General features: G+C 43.3%; 1 protein-coding gene across 9 annotated transcripts in view; it reads right to left on the reverse strand.

The window, feature by feature from the left end:
* Positions 1 to 13,095, reverse strand: part of bahcc1a (BAH domain and coiled-coil containing 1a) — a 66,032-nt gene extending 52,937 nt beyond the window's left edge. For all 9 annotated transcript variants that reach the window (XM_086133044.1, XM_086133038.1, XM_086133042.1 and 6 more), the window contains exons 1-2: positions 12,868 to 13,095; positions 10,547 to 10,872 (exon numbers count right to left, since the gene is read on the reverse strand). In XM_086133044.1, coding sequence (XP_085989170.1) covers positions 10,547 to 10,718 — 172 coding nt within the window. In that variant the 5' untranslated portion in view covers positions 10,719 to 10,872; positions 12,868 to 13,095. The remainder of the gene's footprint in view (positions 1 to 10,546; positions 10,873 to 12,867) is intronic.
* Between the last annotated feature and the right edge of the window lie 7,287 nt (positions 13,096 to 20,382).

The following is a 20,382-nucleotide window of genomic DNA, read 5'->3' on the forward strand; positions in this document are numbered from 1 at the left end:
AATTGTGCTAGTTAGGCTTGTGGCACGTGCTGGAGAACCCTGTCTTGGTCACATTTACCGTTTAGAGTCTTCGTTGTACTCAACACGCATGTTTATGGAACGGAGGAGGAAAGTAATGCACAAGTGCTGACTGTGAATTCACCGTGCTTCCCCAAGCGAAAAAAAAAAAATCCATAACTCGGATCACCAAACAGGCCTTCATTACACGCGGCCGATGATTCACGGCAGTTCGTACAAATGTCGGGCTTCGGTCAATGAGATTGAGTTCGGCTCGATTCAACTCTTAACACGTTTGCCCTGAGAGCAAGTTGGTTGTTATTGTGTGCGTGTGGGTATTCGACATTCGTCCCGGGTTATTTCTATCCCGGGGCATTGAATCGATCGGAACTGGACCGCTCTGTTGTTCTTGGAAGATGGTTCGCCTTTCATCCGAGAAGGCTCCATCAATTTAAGACTTGGTTCGGACGGGCCAGGCTGGGCTGGTGTCGAACCCCAACTGTTTATCCAACAAGTTGGAGGCATTCCCCGTCACTAATTTGAGATTGTGTCAACGCTGTGAGCCAAACCTTGGTACCAGAAGGAGGTCATGGCAGGGCTCCAGATTGCCCCTCAATGGTGGCATTTATGTGTCATGTGTGCAATCGGTAAGCGTGGCATTTTTAAAAACAAAAAGCTGAATGAGAAGAACACCGAAGAAGAAAGCCCTGCAAGACTGTGACATGTGATTCGATTAAAACAATTACAATTTACAATTATAGATGTAGGATTACCAATGGCTGAAATAGAGAAGAGTGCAGGCTCGGTGGCCAAAATCCACACGACTACATGTGCACAATAAGTCAGTGAATGGAGGGGTGGGGGGGGGGCGGTCACCGAATGTGCATAGTGGGGGTAAAAAGAGCATACTGAGATCATCACCTTTACTTATAAAATTTGTACTGGTGGCTTGGTCGGGCCAGCAACAGTGAAATTTGGTTGGCCCGACACAGTTGCATGGTGGCCCCGGGCCATTGAGCCACTGTTAATGTCGGACCTTGCATATATCGATTAAATCCGTATAAAAGCAGCCCGAACCGCCTCACCTGTTTGCAGTTTATTGACAAATTTATCTCTTCACGTTTATGTTTTTTGTGGTACCAATCCCTTGCTAGTCACTGAAAATGAACTGATTCTATGCTCAAACAAAAATCTCTATACTGGCTAGACCATCCATGGCTCAACAATAATATTCAGAACCGCAGGATAGTCAATTTTAACCCAAAATGATCTCAACTGAGCAGCCGCTACATCGTTTCCCCTTATCCAGATCCTGCCCCAACGATACATCAAGTTTTGTGGCTACGTCGGTTTTGCTTAATCCCGCAAACAAACAATCTAGCAGGCAAACATATGGCCACCAAAACCTCCCAAGGAGAAAGCTCTGCGCAAACACATGAACAACTGCAGGGCTGAATCCCTTGTATGCAAAAGAAATGTGAATTTTATTTTATTTTTTTGGCGTTGTGTCCCTTGGTTGGTGGCCTCTAGTTATGCTGCATTAAGAGCAGGAATCTTGACGGGAGAACTCTTCCTCCCGCGGAGACAGACTTAGACGTTGGAGGGTTAACAATGCACCTGTCTGGGCCTCCAAACCAACCGCAGGGTGCCTGGCTCAAATCAGGCTGTCCTGGAGAGTGCGCACGCACACACACACATACACGTGCAGACACACACACACACACAGACACACATGCGTGCAAACCCCAGCGTGTTGTTTCTCGCCACAAATCTGCCGACAACAATGGGACACAACGGCTCCCTTTTTGTTCCCCTCACCCATCGCTTCCAATAATACATTTGAAATTAAAAAAAAAAAGTAATCTGGATTTTCTGCATGAGCCGTTAATAATGTCCAACAGCTGTCACATGCGACGCGGCCACTCGCTGAGGTGGGCTGGGCAATACAAATCAGAAAAGAGCAGTATCAAAAACAAAGCAATAAAAAAATATGATCGTTACTCGTTATTTCCAGTTCTGTTGGTCATGCGGAGTGAACAAATACTTTGGAAACCCAGCTGGATTCTTCTCTTTCTCTATGCCGAGCACAAAAATAGATGGTGGGGGTTTGGTTGCGAAATTGAGTGCCCCGAAAGCTGACACAAGAGGCCGCTCGGCCGTCCGCCCCTCTCGTCCTTTGTGTTTCGGCGCGGCGCACACACCCCATGCTTCGGGCCAGAGGGCTTTGTGGCACCGCGCCACGCGGTGTGGTGTGGGTGGCGTACCATTTGAAGTGCCCTCTCGGAGGCGGCGTGGCCGTTCGCTGGCCAAAATCCTCTTTTGCTTTTCCGCCCGCTCATGACGCGTTTGCTTTTTTTGCTGGCTGATTTTCACACGGATTCCAAGTATTCTTTTTTTTTTTTTGCCTTTAAAAATGGGATGCAAAAATTCTATACAGCCTTGCGTTACCAACGTCCCTTTTTCCCAACAATTTGGGTTAACCGCAAAATTCCCATTGGGGAATCACTCCGTTCAACTGAACACCATTTCGACGGCAGCATATTGAACCGAATACTGCTCCTCGGAGTTCTTCCATTTTAGGCTCATGTCATGCTGGCCTCTTTTTGGACAGCAAACGAGTCGAAACTGAATCAACAGCGCCTCTGCTGGTTGCACTCCCATTTTGACCTATTGCTTCCAGACGCCATTATTCAACAATCAATTCTGCACAAGGGATTATTATGCCCATTCCAAATCTTAACGACAACATTCAGGCATATGCAGGCGGTGGGAATCGATGAAGTTGTCCAATTTGGTGGCGATCTGATGTCAGAAGACGTTTCGGGAGCCATTGGAATTTACTTGGATTCCACTGGGAGTGTCGGGGAGACGGTGGCAACACCAGCGAGGTGCCCTTTTGCCCAGGCTAGACTTTGCGGGGGGGGGGGGGGCGTTGGTGATGCAATCTCGCAATAATTCCCAAACGAGCCTGTGTCGTTGTCAAAATCTCCCCTTGCTCCACCCCGACTGACGTTGGAGCCAACGCGGAAGGGCTTCCTTGGAGTCAGAGCAAAATGGATTTTGGCTCGAACCCCACGCTCTGTCAGCGCGCTTCCCCTTGCCGTTGCCGCAGCGGGATACAAATGGCATATTCGATATAAATCTACAAAGTGCCCTATAGAAATGAATGAGTGACATTGCGAGTCGTCATTCATCTTCAAAAGGCTATCGCCATCCAATGTGACGGACTGCGACGCTCAAAGCCAACTCCATGTTTTGAATTGAGCGCATGCTTCCATTACGATTATTACTTCACATCGTACGCTCAAGGCGATTGTTTTGAAATTGGGGCTGGGGCCTAATGGGGTAGTGAACCCCCCCCCCCCCCAGAGCCAACAGATGGAGTCACTCTCACCATCACCTACAGGACTGCAACAGAACTTGACGTCACTGTTTGAGATTGTTTAGCCTTGGCAAAGGTCTACGCTCTACCGGGGACCTCTCTCGTTTTTTGGGGCGCGTTTTTTTTTCTCCCCAAGGGAATTGAAACTGAACAGACGTGGCGCGAATCTTTCCCTCACTCATTCAGCATGTGACCAAACTTGAAGCGGTCCTTTTTTCAATTGGTTGAAAGTCGACGAAAATGTGCGATTGAAGCTCTTTTTCGGTGTTTAAACAGCTGGAGATGATCGGCTTTGTCAAATGAGCTCATCGTATGAGGACCGTTCAAATGTATCCAGTTGGTAAATTATCTCTCGTTATCTCTCACCGTGAAGTCTTGGTAAATGAACATTAGATGTCCATACTGTCAATGTCCAAAGTCCAAGTAAATATTGATTTTAAAATTTTTGAGGTCTATCTGTTATGCTACCTCTGTGGGAATTGACCAATAATATAAATTGGTGACAAAATATTACACAGACCAAATTTGGACATTGGATGTTTCTGACCAGCGGCAAAAAAAAATTGTGGTGGCTTTTGGGGAGCCCAATCAAAGTACAGCTGGAGGCTTTTTTTTTTTCGTGTTAAAAGTTTGAAAATACTGTACTTTGCATGCCAGGCCAGTAGGTGGCACAATCAGAAGCCTTCTTGTGAATACCCCTGACCGAAACCGACGCCATATGATGAGACGGCCAAAACGATGCGTTTTTCTTTTTTTATAAGTTGTTGTAAACAACCACAGTCACAATCGACCCACACCCCCCCCCCCCGCCCCCCCTCACTCGGCTTGATTCTTTTTAAAGGTCCGGGTCGTAAGCGGCCCTTTTGCTAATCCCTCCAGACACCTGCGTTTGTCTTTGAAGCGTCCTCAGACCCAGGGGATATTCCAGCAATGAGACGTTCAATAAAAGTCTCCATAAAGTTATTTATTCCCCTTTGCTTCAGAAAAAAAAAAGTGTGTGGGGGGAGAGAAAGACGGCAGACAGCCCAGCTAACCTTTGAAGGGGGAAGCTGCTCGGACGTAAAAAACTGGGAGAATGACAGGGACATCCTACAAGAGAACAATAAAGGGGGTGGACAGGGCTGTTTTTTATCTTTAACAGCAGCCGTAAAACACACGCACAAAGCCGGGCCGGCCAACAATGGTCCGAGCTGAGGGGACGGCGGCTCGAGCCAAAGTGGCAGGAAGACGGCCGCTTCCCAGACACCGGGCTCTTCCTGCAAAGAACCATTCCGGGGGGCGAGCGGGGATGTTTGCGGAAAAGGGAAGTGAGGGGAGATGCAGAGGAAGTGGAAGTTTGAGCGTGCGGGATGACACAAATATGACCTCTTGCCGTAGATCTTTCCCCCACCCCCCTCCCCCGCCCCACAGCTGCTTTCACATGAGCACACCTCCGGCAAGGCGCGGCGATTCAAACAATATGGCTGAAAGACGAGCCCCCCCCCCCTCGCTCCCCCTCTCCCCTGCCATAATGGCCGGCAGTAAAGACCGCTTCTCGTGCGTCCCCGCCGCAGCCAAGTGCAAACTGTCCCCCAAGTCAACAAAAGATAGCGTTACCCCTTCCACAGCTTGTCGACGGACTCGCTGAATTCGAGCCCATTAAATGACTTGACAGCTCGGCAAAAAAGTTAATCAGCGGTCACGTTCGGGAAAGTGCAACCGTAAACCGGCCACCTGGCATGCGTCTCAAACGCTCCTAAAATGAAAATGGACTGACAAGGTCGCAGTGTTTATTTTTTCTGAAAATCTGAATTTCTGATGCAATCTGGTGGTTTAGAGGAGCTTCGCTTAGCCCACGGGTCAAACCCGATCCAGCACGCGACCTCATTTTTTGTGGCCCACTGTAACAAATAATGTATCTACTTCATGTCTCTTAGCTGAAAATCTGTCCCAAAACATAATTTTTTTCTTCCCTTTTTGCAGCTATTATTTATTGAAATGTACCGTACATAATAACAAAGTAATACATTGTGTACATACTACAACTAGACGATTCATCGAAATATAATCGTGGTATCGTTTTTGGTATCTCTCAATCTTTAAAATATTCTAATCAAATAACGACAATTAAGGCGCATGCGCCATTGTGAAAGCACCCTGAATGGACCATGTTGCTTGCGTAGCAAACATGCAGCGTCTGTGATTCGGCCGTCTCAAAGCGTCCATTCAAGCTGATAAAAAAAACACCCCAGCTGTGGTTTACCGTAAAACTAAACCCACAGGAAAAAGAATTCCATGCATTGTGTATTTAAATGCAAAACATGTTTTTAAAACATCCCATTGAAATATTAATTACTTTAATTAATTACTACCATCAACTTCGCGAATCGCATTCCTTCAAATACGACTAATGATTTTGTGTAGATGCTCACCAGCAATCGAAATTTTGAATCGTTGCAAAACTTGTGGCTGATGGTCGCTCACTCACGAAAACTGCTGTTGGTGCCAGTTGGAGATCAAGTGGTCCGGGAATTTTTTTTTTTGTCGGGAAAACTTGCGGGTGTTGTGGTGACAGAGACTCCGCACGCTTTGCTATTTGATCCTCGAGTAAATGGAATCATAAATATAGTTAATTACTACCAAAAACCCCAACACATACCTAATACTGCTTCATACTTTATCGGTCGGCTTGCCAACAGCGGCGGCCAGCTGAATCTCTTGTGCTTGTAAAATTTCCACATTTTTGATTGGTTGTTCCATCCGTAACGTCAAACCCTCGTTCACGGGCGATTTCAATTTTGAATCATAGCAAAACTAGTATTTGACAGTTGGCCACTCGTGAAAACGTGTTGTCCAACGCCATGTTGCTCGATGTGCGGCGGCCCCCGACTGTCCTCCGCGGCGTGAACATTTTCGCGCGAGTAATGAAACAAATCATTTCCGTTTATAGGAGCAACACTGTATGCTGACGCACTCTTATCATGGACACAATGGCACACCTGATCACGACCCCCCCTCAAACACCACCATTGAAATATTCATTGTGTCTGTTAAATATTCATGTCAACCAGTATGCAAGTTAGTCCCCCGGGGGATCCGACGCACTCGGCAAACAAGATACTCAGTCGGGCTAACGTTGCTAGCATAAAAGACAATGGACGCGGACGTTAATGACTTAAAACGGACATCCTACCCGAGAGGTTTTGTTTCTTTGAGTTTTTGAACACGACATGCAATTTTCAGGGTTTTGATGTAACTACTTTGAGAATGCTTTTCATGAGTTAAAATCGTCTCTCTATTGGATAAAAAAATGCTATTGGCATGTTAGCGGGTGGCCAGAAGATCAGTTTTAGTCGGTGGGGGTTTGCTGCCACGGACACCATCGTGATATAAATGTTGTTGCATCGCGTTTACCGGATTGTTTTTACACAGCTACCTGTCATCATTTCAGTTTGTGATTCCTTTTAGCATGAACAGTGGATAAAATATAAATTAGCGTACGTACATACGTGTACATAAATGGCCATTTTACTATGATGGCTACACGAGAACAAAAGCCTTTTCCAAAACGTAGCTTATTAAAAGTTGTTTTGCCACCTGACAACATTTTCATGTCGTCTCTCCTGGTGTCTTCTTTAGCTTTAAAAAATATATGTATTTGAGACTAAAATGTAAATTGCCATGCTTCAAAACCATAAAGCCAGTAAGGGCTCTGGGCCCACTTTAGTATTGTTTCAATGTGACCGAATATTTTTTTAAAATCGGCGTGTAAAAGACATTGGGGGAGACATAAAGCCATCTCTGATTCAACTTTGCTGTTGGCTAGTGCAATCCACACGTAGTTGAATTTGTGAATATGCGTTGGGGGAGACATTTTGGAAAACAATTGTCTAAGTTCTGCCCGCCCCCCCCTCCCACAGAACTAACATATCCTGGAACGCTAGATATAAATTTACCATATGTCACCCATACCACAACGAGATAAATACCCTGTTCGATAAATACGCATAAATACCCTAACCTACATTTGCACTGGTTTTCGCATGTTTAGCAAACCAAACATGAAGACTAACAGGCCCCCCCCCTTTTTTTTTTCCTTCGGCGGGAAAGTTCAGCACGCCCCTGCCATGAAGCATCCATTTTAACACTTGAGATCTCATTTTAAATACGATATAATAAATGTCACATCGACAATAACTTGACAATGAATGTGGTGGTATAAAAAGGAAAAAAAAAATGTCATTTCTCTTTTAAAATACGCTACCGTCCTACCAAAATTCCAACAGAATAAAACGTCGACCTGAAAATGTGCCGGGAATCGAACAGATTTTGAGGGCTATATGAGATAACGTTCCCTCCAGTCACACCCTAAAGTGACGAGAGCGCAGAGAACAATAAGCCACCTGTGCCTTGACTGCGCTGGAGCGATGGCATTTTGCAGTCTTCACGGCGCAGCACAAAAGATAGTCGGTCCATCTTTTTGTGTGTGCGCGCATACGGCGAAAGCAAACATGAATGGCGAAGCGATGAAAGGCTCATAAATTCTCGACATTCCTCATGATATATATATATTTTTTTTTTTCACGAATGACACGACTATATTTTGCAAACGCATTCGGAGTCTTCATTTTCTGCTCTTTGTTATCCCGCCCTCCCTTTAAATCCAACCTGCCATTGAAAATGACTCGAGCTATTCATTGGTAACATGTGAACAAATTGAACACATTTTCATCCATAAATTAATATTTCTTTTGATGTTTTAGTGGGTGTCAAGATCAATCTCAAAACGTGTCGAACTTGAATGTCATGAAGAAATATAAACATGGCAATAGTAGCAAAAATTGTAGTAACTCCAATGAAACTCCAAAAGGATCATATTTGCATGTTTTTTGAACATAGTATACGCCGAGAATTTTTTTTAAATGCACCACGTTCATTTTTGATCAATTTCTCATGAGTTGAACTCAGAAATCCAAGATGTTATCTAAGAGGCGTCTTTCTCACGTTATTTTGTTCCCAAATCGGTCTGAATCTGTCGGCGCTTCTCCTTCACGAGATCAAAATATGGTGCAGATAACGTCTCGACAACCAAAGTGGCAACCATCAATCGAAAAAAACAACAACACGGCAACACTACCATAAATTAGTTCCTTTTCTTGCAATCAGGTAACTCAAATAAACCCCCCACAAAACTTCATAATTGCATGATTTCTTAATGTATACGATGAACAAAAAAAAATGCACCACTTTTGTTTTATGCTCATTTTTCATGAGCAGACCTAAAAAAAAAATGGATGCACACAAAAGGCCTCCTCTCCAACATTGGTCCCCAAATCTGTTCAAGTGAGCGCTTCTCAACTTTGCTGAGATAATCCATCCACCTCATGGGTGAGGCATGCCAAGATGCTAATTAGATGCTTCCTGCACAGGTGTGCCTTAAGCTGCCCCCCCCAAAAAATTACACTCTAAATCGTGCAGTTCTCTCAGCGAGCACAATTTCCTGCTGACTGCAAGATCATGAAAAACGGGAGCAAAAACCAAAAATGTTTTTTTTCCTGTTCAGTATACACACATAAAAAAAAGACCCAAAAATGGGAGTGTCTCTGCAGCCGCTTTCTAAATGATAAATTAAAGCAGTGTCACAAATGTAAATACTCCCGAGTCACTTGTCAAAGCTGGCGCGTGCACCGCCAACACATTTGCACTCCGGCGCTTTGAAGGCCAACACAGGAGGACGCCGAGGGGGGTGGGTGCCGGTGGTGGGGGGCGGGGGGGAAGAACCACCCGGCCCCTGACGCCGATTCCCCACTCGTCAACCCCCACCCATCGGTGCCCCACCCCCAGAACAAAGCCGCTCACCCGCGCAGCCCCACGTCCCCGAGACGATGGCACCAACGCAAAGTGACAAAGCGTCGTTTTGCATGTGCGGCCGCGACCCTCCGCAACGCGTGCTCAAGACGTCTTGTCAACAATGAAGGCCTTGATTATCCGCAAACACAGCACTTGATCCTCAAACCGTCATTCAAAGGACAGACAACAACACTGCCGTAATTTCTTAATGTTTTTATGGGGTGGCGTAGCAGAGATCACATAGGGCGGAAGCATCAACATTCTGTGGGTTGTCGAAGGATTGGGGGAGGAGGGCCTCGTGAGCTATTTCTTACGGGCTCGCAATTTGTTTGCGTAGGCTCTTAAATGTGGCCTTAAAATGTCTTTAATTTGATCTCAATATGCATGCAGATACTCTGCAGTAATGACTGTAACAAAATATCCTTTTTGCGTTGGTATCGTATCAATTCCGGCACAGTATCGATGCGCATATATATATATATATTGATATTGATATCATGGCATATCGTCTCCTGTATCATTCATTGCGCAATCGCTGTATGGTCATACTAGTATCAAATATCACAATCTAGTATCATGTCTTACTTCCCACCGCTGTTAGTTTTTCAAAGGACTACAAAGGTTGTTAATGAAAATTGCAACAAAAAAACTACATTAAAGAGCATTAGTGTGGTATAGTTTTAATTGTCTTATTGTTGTTGTTTTTGGTAGTATCTCACCTTCATATCTAATTCAAGCCATATTGATTTAGTAAAATATTGATGTGCTAAACTACTGTCAATATCCATGTGAGCGATTTAAAAAAAAAAATATTTAAATATCACGATGTGTATCGTTTATAACTCAATCGATGTATCGTGATACCACTGGTGTCAAGCAATCATGACTGCTGTGATTTCCACTCCTTTTAACCGGGTGTCCACTGCTGGGTTTTAAAAAGTATTCAAAAGGCAGTAAAACAAAATTGCAAAAATGAAGGCCATTAAAAGGAATGGCATTGCATTTTTATGAGGTATTCCATTTTATTTCTGTGTTGAAGGGTTTATCTTTCAAAGTTGGCCTGCCTGTTTGGGTTTGAAAAAACATTTTTTTAAAAGGGTATAACATTTAACTTAAGCACTCGACCCTAACTAATTGCTTGAGATGCCTTTGCAACCATGATAAACTTTACAAAATAAACCGATGATTTATTAGCTGGTATTTTGAACGGTTAGTGTCAACAGCCACTCCCTGCGTGCATCGATGAAAAATCATGATTTTGAAAAACAAATCAGCAGATTTGCACTGCACAGAGCCACGCGCGCACGAATGCGAGTTCGGAACGGGGTGGGGACAAACCTGAGTGTGGAGCCATCGGTATGTGTGACGGGTAGTACTTCCCCGCGGGGAAGTGACCGGTGTGCTGCACGGAGCTGTGGCCGGAGGGGGCGATCCGAGAGGTGGCTCGGTGCACCAAGGCGCCCCTCTCCGTGAGGAGGTGAGCCGGAGCCGCGAAGTCCCGTCCTTCCATTCCCGACAATGTCCAGTAATCCGCAATCCGGATGGGGCCCGGTGAAAAGAATCAAACGCAGCCCATATAATAATCCTCTCCTGCGGATCTGTGTGTTGCATTCAGTCGGTCGCGAAGCTCGTGGAGCCGAAAACGTCGCTCCGGATCATCTTTTCTGCCCAGTTAAAAAAAATAAAATAAAATGAAATCGAAATAATACAAGGCAAGCACAAAACAAGACATTAGTGCTGCTTCGGTGAATTTAGACTGCTTGAGATTCTCTCCCTCCCTCTCTTTTTTTTTGTTTTTTTTTTTTGAGTGAAGATCCTAAAGGGCCCTGCTCTCACGAACAAGCCGATTTTAGCATGCCTCCGCCGGTCAAGCCTCCCTCCACTGATCGCTGCTACTTCCAGCCGTTTACTCGCTCGTTATTCGGAACTATACCAACCAAAAATTCGCAAAAATACCGTCAGCTCTTCGTTTCCGACGTGCATCCTCCTCCTATTGTCTCCACTATGCTGATTTCATTTTCTCATTTTGCACCAAAAAAAATGTTAGGGGGGAAAAATGCATCGCAGTCATTAAAACAGTTAGTTAGTTCCTAATTACAAGATTTGAGAAAAGATCACGTGAAAAAGAGGATGCATGACATTTAAATTCAAAGATGCGTCATCAAGCTCTCGGTGCATGCATGTGTGTGGCGTGAGTGCAACCATTATAGTGCACTCGCACCATGCACACGACATTCACATCGGGAAATCAAGTGAAGCACATTTGCTCTTATTATTAATAATATTGGACATTATTGTCCAACCATGATGTAAAATTTAGATTAAATTGCAAAAAAAAAAAAATCATCATCACTCACATGAAAAGAATCACATTTTCATTAATAAGTTCCAATTTTGCACCCAGCAGGAGGGCAACATTACATTAAATTAAATCATATCATATAAACATTTCTTGTCATTTACGGGCCCCTAAATCCCTGCATGCAGACCCCCGCCCAACATGACCTCCTCCCATGCATGACACATACGCAAGCACACACACACATTCACCTACACACACATTGGTCTCGTGTCGTGTGCTTCGTCCACAACAATAAAAATCTCCCACCTAGTCGAAAAGATGATGAAAGGCAACGTAGTGGGCTACTGTGCAAGCACATGTGCCCTCTGTGCGCGAAAGAGTAAGAAAATGGCTACTGCAAACAAGACAGCTGAGATTGTAATGGAGGTGGAGGAGAAACGAGGGGGGTGGGGGGGGCACACATCGGAGGCGAATGGCCGCCCGTCAGCTGCCTTTGTCTGGGCTTTGCATGCAGCCATTAGCCCGCCATGCTGGTGCTTCTAAACACGTCATCGACATCGCTGCTAAAAACGCCGTTTAAATTGCCGCAAATTTACAAAGACTCGTTTTTTTGTTGTTGTTTTTTTTCCTCCGCGATGTTTAGTTTTGCATTAAATGTGCAACTCCCGAGCGCCGATAAAAAGTGCAATTTGTTGAAAAGCGTGCAAATAATCAACGCGGTTTAACATAATTGTTAAAATTACAGTCATTTTGAGCACAGGGGGGGGGGGGGGGGATAAATCAAATTATGTGGTAGTTTGTTTTGCATTCAATGGCTCGGACCGAGCTGCGGAAACGGGCGACCCTTCGTGACAAAGCCGCCCGGGAGGGAGTGAACCTCGGCCCGGGGAGAGCCCAGAGCATGACTCGCTGCTCCGATTTCGACTTCCCGAAGCACACCAATGGATATTTTATTTTTTACACATTCAAGCACCATATTAAATTTGGTTAAATTACAGATATCTTACGTTCAAGAAATAGATTTACTTCAAAAACATAACGCCGGCAATAATAATTAAACACACGGTGACAAAAAGATTATTTCAATCTCAACGTCAAGAAATTCAAACAATCATAATAGTGACGTATTACGATGTAAGGTAGGCGATTTTCAGATCCTTGCATTAATTCATATTTCCCCCCCAGTCCGAAGCCCCCAAATGCTGTTTATTTTTGACTATTACGCATCACGTTTCCATTTGAGACAGATTTTTAAAAATCTACTTATACAATCAAACGGCGATATGCCTTCCCTGTAAATTTTAATTCATTACATTTCATCATATATAGAAACAATTTTATAAAAGGCACTACTTACTGGCATGTTAAATTGCTGCATACGAATGAATTAAAACCGCACAAATCACTGGAGGTGAGGCTGCAGGAAACAGTGCGACGCCCATTGAAAGTCGCCGTGAAACGGTCAGATGCAGGTAGGCCGGCCGAGCGGCTCCGGTATGTCCATGAGAGCCTCGGAGTCGGGATGCGGCGGGGACTGGGACGCTTTCGGCCTGGCTCGATCGCGCCTCCGACCTTTCCAAGCGGCGCTTTTCTCTCCCGGTGCAGTTGCGTGCCTGGCGCCCGCGCGCACGGTCAACACGCGCTGCCATTGGTGGGATACCCGAATGCTAATGAGCTGCGAGGCCTGCGATTGGTGAATGGCGTTGACCAATCGCGCGTCGATTTGACTGCTCGACACGGAGGGACGCGGCAGATTTAAAGCACACGATGCTTTTGTTCACAATGCCCCGCTTGCAGGACAGGGGCGTGCAAAGCACAGAGGTGCCAGGGGCCAACGCGTGAGCGCGAAACCCCTTCCAAAAATGACAATCGCTGCGCCGGGTGTTGATATGTAGCTAATAGCAGACATTTTTAATGCGTTTGGTGTATTGACCAAAATAAATGAATGCCCCCCCCCCCCACTCTTAATCGGTAACACTCTAATAAGAATGTAATGTGTGTATTTTTTAACGATAAAAATCGCACTCTACTGCATTGTCCTTTATACAAACAATAATTCGGAGGAGTTAGTATCAAAACCAACACCGACATAAACGCGAACATAACACCACGGAGCAATGTTGAGATTTAACAGCCATCTCTGTTGTAATGAGATCGATTGTGTCACTGCCCAGCAACTATTCTATAAGTCAGACCACATGTCATTTTATGGATAAATGCCAGATTTTGCAGGATCTTGGTGTGAAAAGAAGCTTTTCAAACCGGTCACACGAGGCCGCATTTCATCTGAAAAGGGGCGAAAACCCGGGTCGTTTTGGCCGCCCGTTGACATGACAATAGTGTTGTCGAGGCCGAACCTGGAAACAATGAGAATCTTATCAAATTGCAAGTATTTTGTAATGACTCCATTAGCGTTTGTATGTGAAGGGTGCTGTTGAGTGTGGGCGCGCCCGAGTGCATCACATTCGAATGTCAATGACAAAAGAAAGCCCTGTTGTAATGTTCACGCGATTGCATTGAAACTCAAAGCAAATAGGTGAATCGCCGCAAATTCATGGCTGGGCGATGCGAAACTCGTGTTTGACTCGGCAATTGGTGGTCGATGAGATTAGAAACCGATGTGTCAGTGTTAAATGTATGAAATTGATTTATCACCAATCACGTATTTTTCGAATTACTGTACTGGGCTTAAAAACAAATACAGTGGTACCTCTACTTACAAAATTAATTGGTTCTGGAAGAAATTTATTCACTAGAAAATTAGACTCGTTTTCCATGTAAATGCCCTAATCCGTTCCAAGCCCCCCCAAAAATTTAGACAAAAATATAAAGCATAAAAATACATCAAAATATGTGACAAATACACGTTCCAATTAGATTATTGCACAATAAATGAGAGTTGTGCACAATGTAAAAAAAAACAAAGAATAAAGACTACAAATGTCTGAGGCAAACACCGACTGGTGAACACTTTTTCTGGGTGATTCACTTTTCCGTAAAACATTCGGAACACCTCATGGCCCGAGGGGCAAATGACGAGGACGCTGCATTGACACCTGTCTATCTGTCTACACACGTCAACAATACGGTAGAAGTCCCTCTTAGCCAATGGGATGCCAGGATGAGGCTCGGCAATAGCCAATGGCAGAGCAGTTATGAGTACGTTGCGTTCAGGAAACTCTGAGCTGCGAGGAGCAGGCCATATTGTATTTTTACCTTTTGTATCTTGAAATTTCTTTCGTAACAAGAGGCAGTATTTTCCTCTCGAGACGTTTCGTAATTTGAAAGTTTCGAATGAAGAGACATTCGTAAGTAGAGGTACCACTGTAGATGACATTGATTAGTCTATTTTGACTTTCATCACATCATCGTCTGGGTCGTGAAGGTTGTTTTCAACACAACATGTAGCTTCACCGTTTTTGAATTATCTCGCCAACAAACTAATGAACATTCAATCCGATTGGGGTATGCTGAGACATACAGTATAAGTCTTCAATTCGTTTCCGTTTCAGCACTCGTACTTCGTTTGTAAAGGGATTTAGTCCACAGTGATTTCGGAAGCCGCGACGCGATGGCAAGTCGCCGAGTGAAGCAAGCCTCCAATCAATGAGTGCTATTACAGCGGGAGCGTTGTTGTTTGTTTTCGCACGGCGTCATGCGCACCCGCAGTCGTGTTTATGTTCCATTTTACATGACTTTTATGGTGGACGCTTACAATTGCACGGTACTTTCAAATCAGCATTTACTGAGCATAGGTAGCAATCACTGGTGGGTAAATCAAGTCAAACCAGATGTAGTTCCTTCTTTTAAAAGTCTTGTCTGACTTTTATTCATTAAACCCCACGGAAAAGTCTTTCTACACATCACATTTCTGCTTGTTGGATTCTTGTGAATGGAGCCTTTTAAATAGTGATATATTATTGCATTTTTGACACGCAGGTCTAACCTGGAATGCGAAGTCAGCCAACGTAAGCACGGAGGGGATTCAACATAAATATAATTTACAAATATGGGCTATTTAACTGAAACGATGTCAAAATATTAGGTGATACATGTTCAGCTCTTTGCAGCTTAAAACACATTTCCAACAATTTAGCCCATGGTGGGGTGGGGGCGGGGGTTAATGTCAATGATAAATTTCCTTTTGGGAGACTTTGGGAAAACAGTTTTTCCTGAAGCCAATTTTGTTTCTTGAATCATCTAATAAAACGTCATTCATGAAATAAATAGGATAAATGTACATCCATCCATGTATTTTTTTATATCGCGTATCCTCATTAGGCTGCGGCATATATATTTTATATGTATATGATTAAATATTTAATCGACAACGAATCGATTGACAAATTATTTTTGTTTTTTGTACATCATAACATCGTAAATGTAGACATATTTATGTACGTATGTATTTACGTGTATTTATTTGTTTATTTATTTTTCGTATGACTGACGTTTCGTTCGACCGACTTCAGACGATTGCATGACGCTGAATATCTCGAAACAAAAGCCCCCTTTAGTGTGTACGTGTGTGCGTCGGCGCTGGCGATTGGCTGGCGCGCCTCCATCGTATTGTCAGTCACCAGAGTGTAAACAAGCCTCTGATTGGCTGATAGCCAGTACGCATTGGACTGCCTGCAACAAAAAAAAGGCAATAACTGTCCAGGCGGTTTCAAGGCGTCCCCTGGGTAGATGATGAAAGAGGATAAGAGGGGGCCTGTTTCAAGGCGCCCCTCCCCCAAACCCCAACCCCTCCTTAGCCTCCAAAGCCCGACCCCCGTTGGCCCTGAAGCCAAACGAGCCAAGCGTGAATCAAAGGGAATATATACTGCAGAGCGAGAGGAGGGGGAAGGTGGGGGGGGGGGGGGGGGTAATGATAGCGTGGATATTAGCAATAATGGAGCTGTTCCTGCCACCGAAATCATCACCGAAAATCGTTGCGGCTTGTCGCGGATCGTCGTCGTCGTTGTTTTAAATGAAGACGACGCGCGTGGAAACATTTCTGCATGTTTTCGCGTGCGGCTTGCCTGCATGAGGTTTGTCGCAGGGGGTTGGCTGGTGCGGTCGAGTCCAACAAGAGCCAGTAATTGCTTGCAAGTAAATAATTTGCACGGTGAGTTCGGGAAAAGAAAACACGGACGACATAATGGCGTGTGATGCGTTGCGTGTGTGTCGAGCGTTTAGCCTCGCCGCTTCGCCCATTGTCAGCACCCACTCATTGTCGCTAGAAGTGGGGGACTACTGTGTGTGTGTGTGTGTGTGTGTATATATATATATATATATATATATATATATATATATATATATATATATATATGGATTAGCCTTTTCAATGTCAAATTTTTAGCCTACATTTTTGTAACCTGAAAGAAATTTACATTTCAGATTACGTGTCTGCATTAAAATGTTCTTGACAAAAAAAAATGTATACCAAATATTATATTCCACATTTATTTACATTTTGATTTGACGTGACTCTTTTATTGGCTTATTTTGGTGACATTTTGTGCATTTTTCACCACGTACACTTTACACATATTTTGAGGGATTGAAATAGAGTAAAAAAACTACTCTATATGTACTACCAAATAAACATTTATTTTCATTTCCCCCACCATTTATTCCATTTCTATATAACCTTTATTTATGAATACCCCACTAAAAATAGACACAGTGCTTTATCAATACACACATTTTGAGAAAGATGAAAAGTCAATCCAGTGTTGTAATATGATTACCAAACACTAAAAAGATGTGTATTAATCAATATTCCACTACAGATATACACTGTCAATTATTCAAACCCATATTTGGAAGTAGGTGTGGACAGCTACCAAATAATTACAAATGTAACGTTTCCTCCCAGATTTATAACACTTTTATGTCACACTTATTTATGACTGTCCCACAATTAAAAAAAAAAAACACTGCACTTTATGAATACACAGATTCTGAGGAAGGTGAAACAATTATAAATGTTATACGATAAAAGTAGAGGTTACACTTGACTGCAATTGTGTGTGTATGAGCCACACATTTTCAGTACTGCTTATTAGAAATCAATCATTGAATATGAAGGTTAATTTTGGGGGCCAGGGTGGCGGCGTTGGATGATGGAAATATAATTTTTCAGGCTTCCAGTGTGAAATATTTCCAAAATGGCAAATCCACATACACTCATGCCAGTATCTTGCTCTGTATACGGGATAGGCTGTGCGATAATTAAAGCTGGGTGAGTGACTTGTAAAAGGAAAAAAAAAAATCTGTTTTCACAAGGAAGACGATTGTCCTTGATCAATGAAGTGTTGATGATTGACAGCTGCTTCCTCCCGCCCACAAACACACGACAGACGGGCCCTCGTAGATATTCGAAATGGGCAAACCGTGCAGCCCTTTTGCCTTTATGTCCTCAATAAATCAAAAGTGGGACACCGGAGCAGACATTTTTATTCACAATGCGGCTTATCTTCCGGGGTTTAAAAAAAAACTAAATAGTAATCCCCAAAAAAGGATTAAGCGTTAAGAGCACAAAACCATTTGATGACATTTTGTGGATCAAGGCTTCCGCTTTTATTAAAAACAAACCCACACATTTCAATCTTGCGAGCCAGTTCGGAAGTATTTGATCCTATATTTCTCCTATTTTACAAACTCGGATTGTTACCGAAAGATCCGTGCAGCCGACGGCGCGTATTTACTCAACTGCAGATGGAGGAGGCCTTTTATTAGTCTATAACAATTCATAACAAGTGAATGCGCTGGTTCAAGTCAAACAAAATCGACCACAGCGGAGGAAGAATCGAGGCAGACTGAAGACAAATGTTGCCAGTCTCTCCGCCCATTGTTGTGCCTTGATAGGTGCTGCTGTTTTGGTTAGCGAATGGGCTCAGCACTTTCATATCCGTGTGGCCTCTATGTAGTTTTTACCCATTTACTACTGGATGGTGCAGCCAGCAACCAATTAGGAGAATTTTTTAACCTATTCTTTGTTATGTACTAAAAAACTCACTTATTTGCAGTCCCCGCCCCCCCCCCAGGCTAATATAAAATCATTTGTGTGTTGAATTTACTTCATTTTATTTGCTCAAGTGGCTGCACACAACCAAATTGTCTGGATTCAGATACACTTTTTCAAAAGTAGATGTGTAGTCTTCTTTAAAAAAAATGCACCTGAACCCGTAGGATTTTATTTTGTGCAACAACTTGACAAAATGGAGTCAATTCAACACAACATTATTTTCCAGTGTAGAGTTCATAAATTTTATTTTCTTCTGAAACATCTTTACATGTTGCTGCATCGTTTGTGTTCCAATATTAAAAAATAGAAACGATCATATGGTGACGGACAAGGCTGCTTGCCAGCTCAAGCATTTTGTGTTCGCAAGACAAAGCTATTTGTTCCCTTCAAAATACGGTGTGTGATCCTCATGAACTGCGAGCGTCAATCATCAGCTTGAAGCAAGCACACGTTCACTCATTTTGAGAGTATGACAGGCTGCTGAAGTCGTCTTGAGTTTTGTAGTATCAACTCCAGAACCACTCGGCCAACGCACCGTCGATGCGTCATCTACAGTATTAGATAAAAGCTTGTTTTGTTTTGTTTTTTGACATTTAGGAACGATTCAAACTCCTTTGCCCAGATTCTTCTTTTGTCTACTTGAAACTGACGGCATTTTTCTTGACCTCACCACAACATGTCAACTTTCCCTGTTCTCCTGCTGCAGGCCCGCAGCGAGCCTGTCAACAGGTTCTTGCATTCTTGCATCTGACGCAAGTTGCATTTTACTCTCTGCGGAGGGGAAAAGAGTGGGGAATCCCATTTCCTGTTTGTCACAAAAGACAGAACGCTCTTGTCATTCCAAGGTGACAGGGTACTGCAAACATACTGCTATCATGTAAACATTTTCATAGCGTAATCGTCAAGTGTCATCTTAACTGTTAGTGGTTTCTCGTTTCCGCAATTCATCATCCGTGTTTTGTGAGGGTTTTTTTTTTGTACGCAAATGCTTCTGAACTGGCTTTTGGGTTAAGGGGTTACAGCGCCACCTGTTACTTTTTTTTTTCATTTGGATTAATGGCTGTGGTGTGGACGGAGATTTTTGTGCGTGCGTGTGTGTGTGTGCGTGTGTGTGCAGACATAGAGGAAAGCCTCACGTCCCAGTTTTTGCACAAAAGATTGATGCCTTTTGAATCTTGTGGAGCGTGCTCGGATTATACAGCCCAACACAAACATTGGCTCGATTTTTTTTTTTTTCAGACATAGAATCAAATGTTCTTGGAGAACAGGGGTGAGTGAGATTAGTTTTTCTTTTCAAAATCCAGATTGGGGATGAGGTGAAAAAAAGTTTTTTTTTTTAAATGAATTACTGATACATTTTTAATTAATTGAGTTTGTGACTAAACCAATCAGCACCAATACAGAATATGTACTGTAAATTTAATTGTACTAATATTTATTTTATTTTCAAGAAATCATCCATTTGTTGGACTATGACAAGTTTTTTTTGTTTTGTTTTTGTTGTTTTTTTAAACCCGTAAGATGGAGTCCATTTTTGAAAGTCTTGCTAGCACGAATAACAAAATTGGGAGCTTAGGTACGAGTCTGAGCTCTTGTGATGACACCATAGAAAACAAGTTTGCTTCTTTGCTTTCTATTCTTCATCTTGTATACTTTATAACAGTGCTATTAATTATGAAAACCACTGAACAACAATATTGTGGTTCTTTTTGGGAGTCTGGATTGGATTAATAGCATTTTGATTCATTTCAATGGGGAAAAAAAATGCATTCCTGAAACAGTAGAACAGTGTAAGTGATGAAGTGCCTTGAGAAAGTCATGTGATGGCGCTACAGAGGCGATCGCAGCACAAACATC

Source organism: Hippocampus guttulatus, chromosome 16 (genome assembly GCF_054856545.1).
Source record: "Hippocampus guttulatus isolate MCC_2025c chromosome 16, RoL_Hgut_1.0, whole genome shotgun sequence".
NCBI classification, from domain to species: domain Eukaryota; kingdom Metazoa; phylum Chordata; class Actinopteri; order Syngnathiformes; family Syngnathidae; genus Hippocampus; species Hippocampus guttulatus.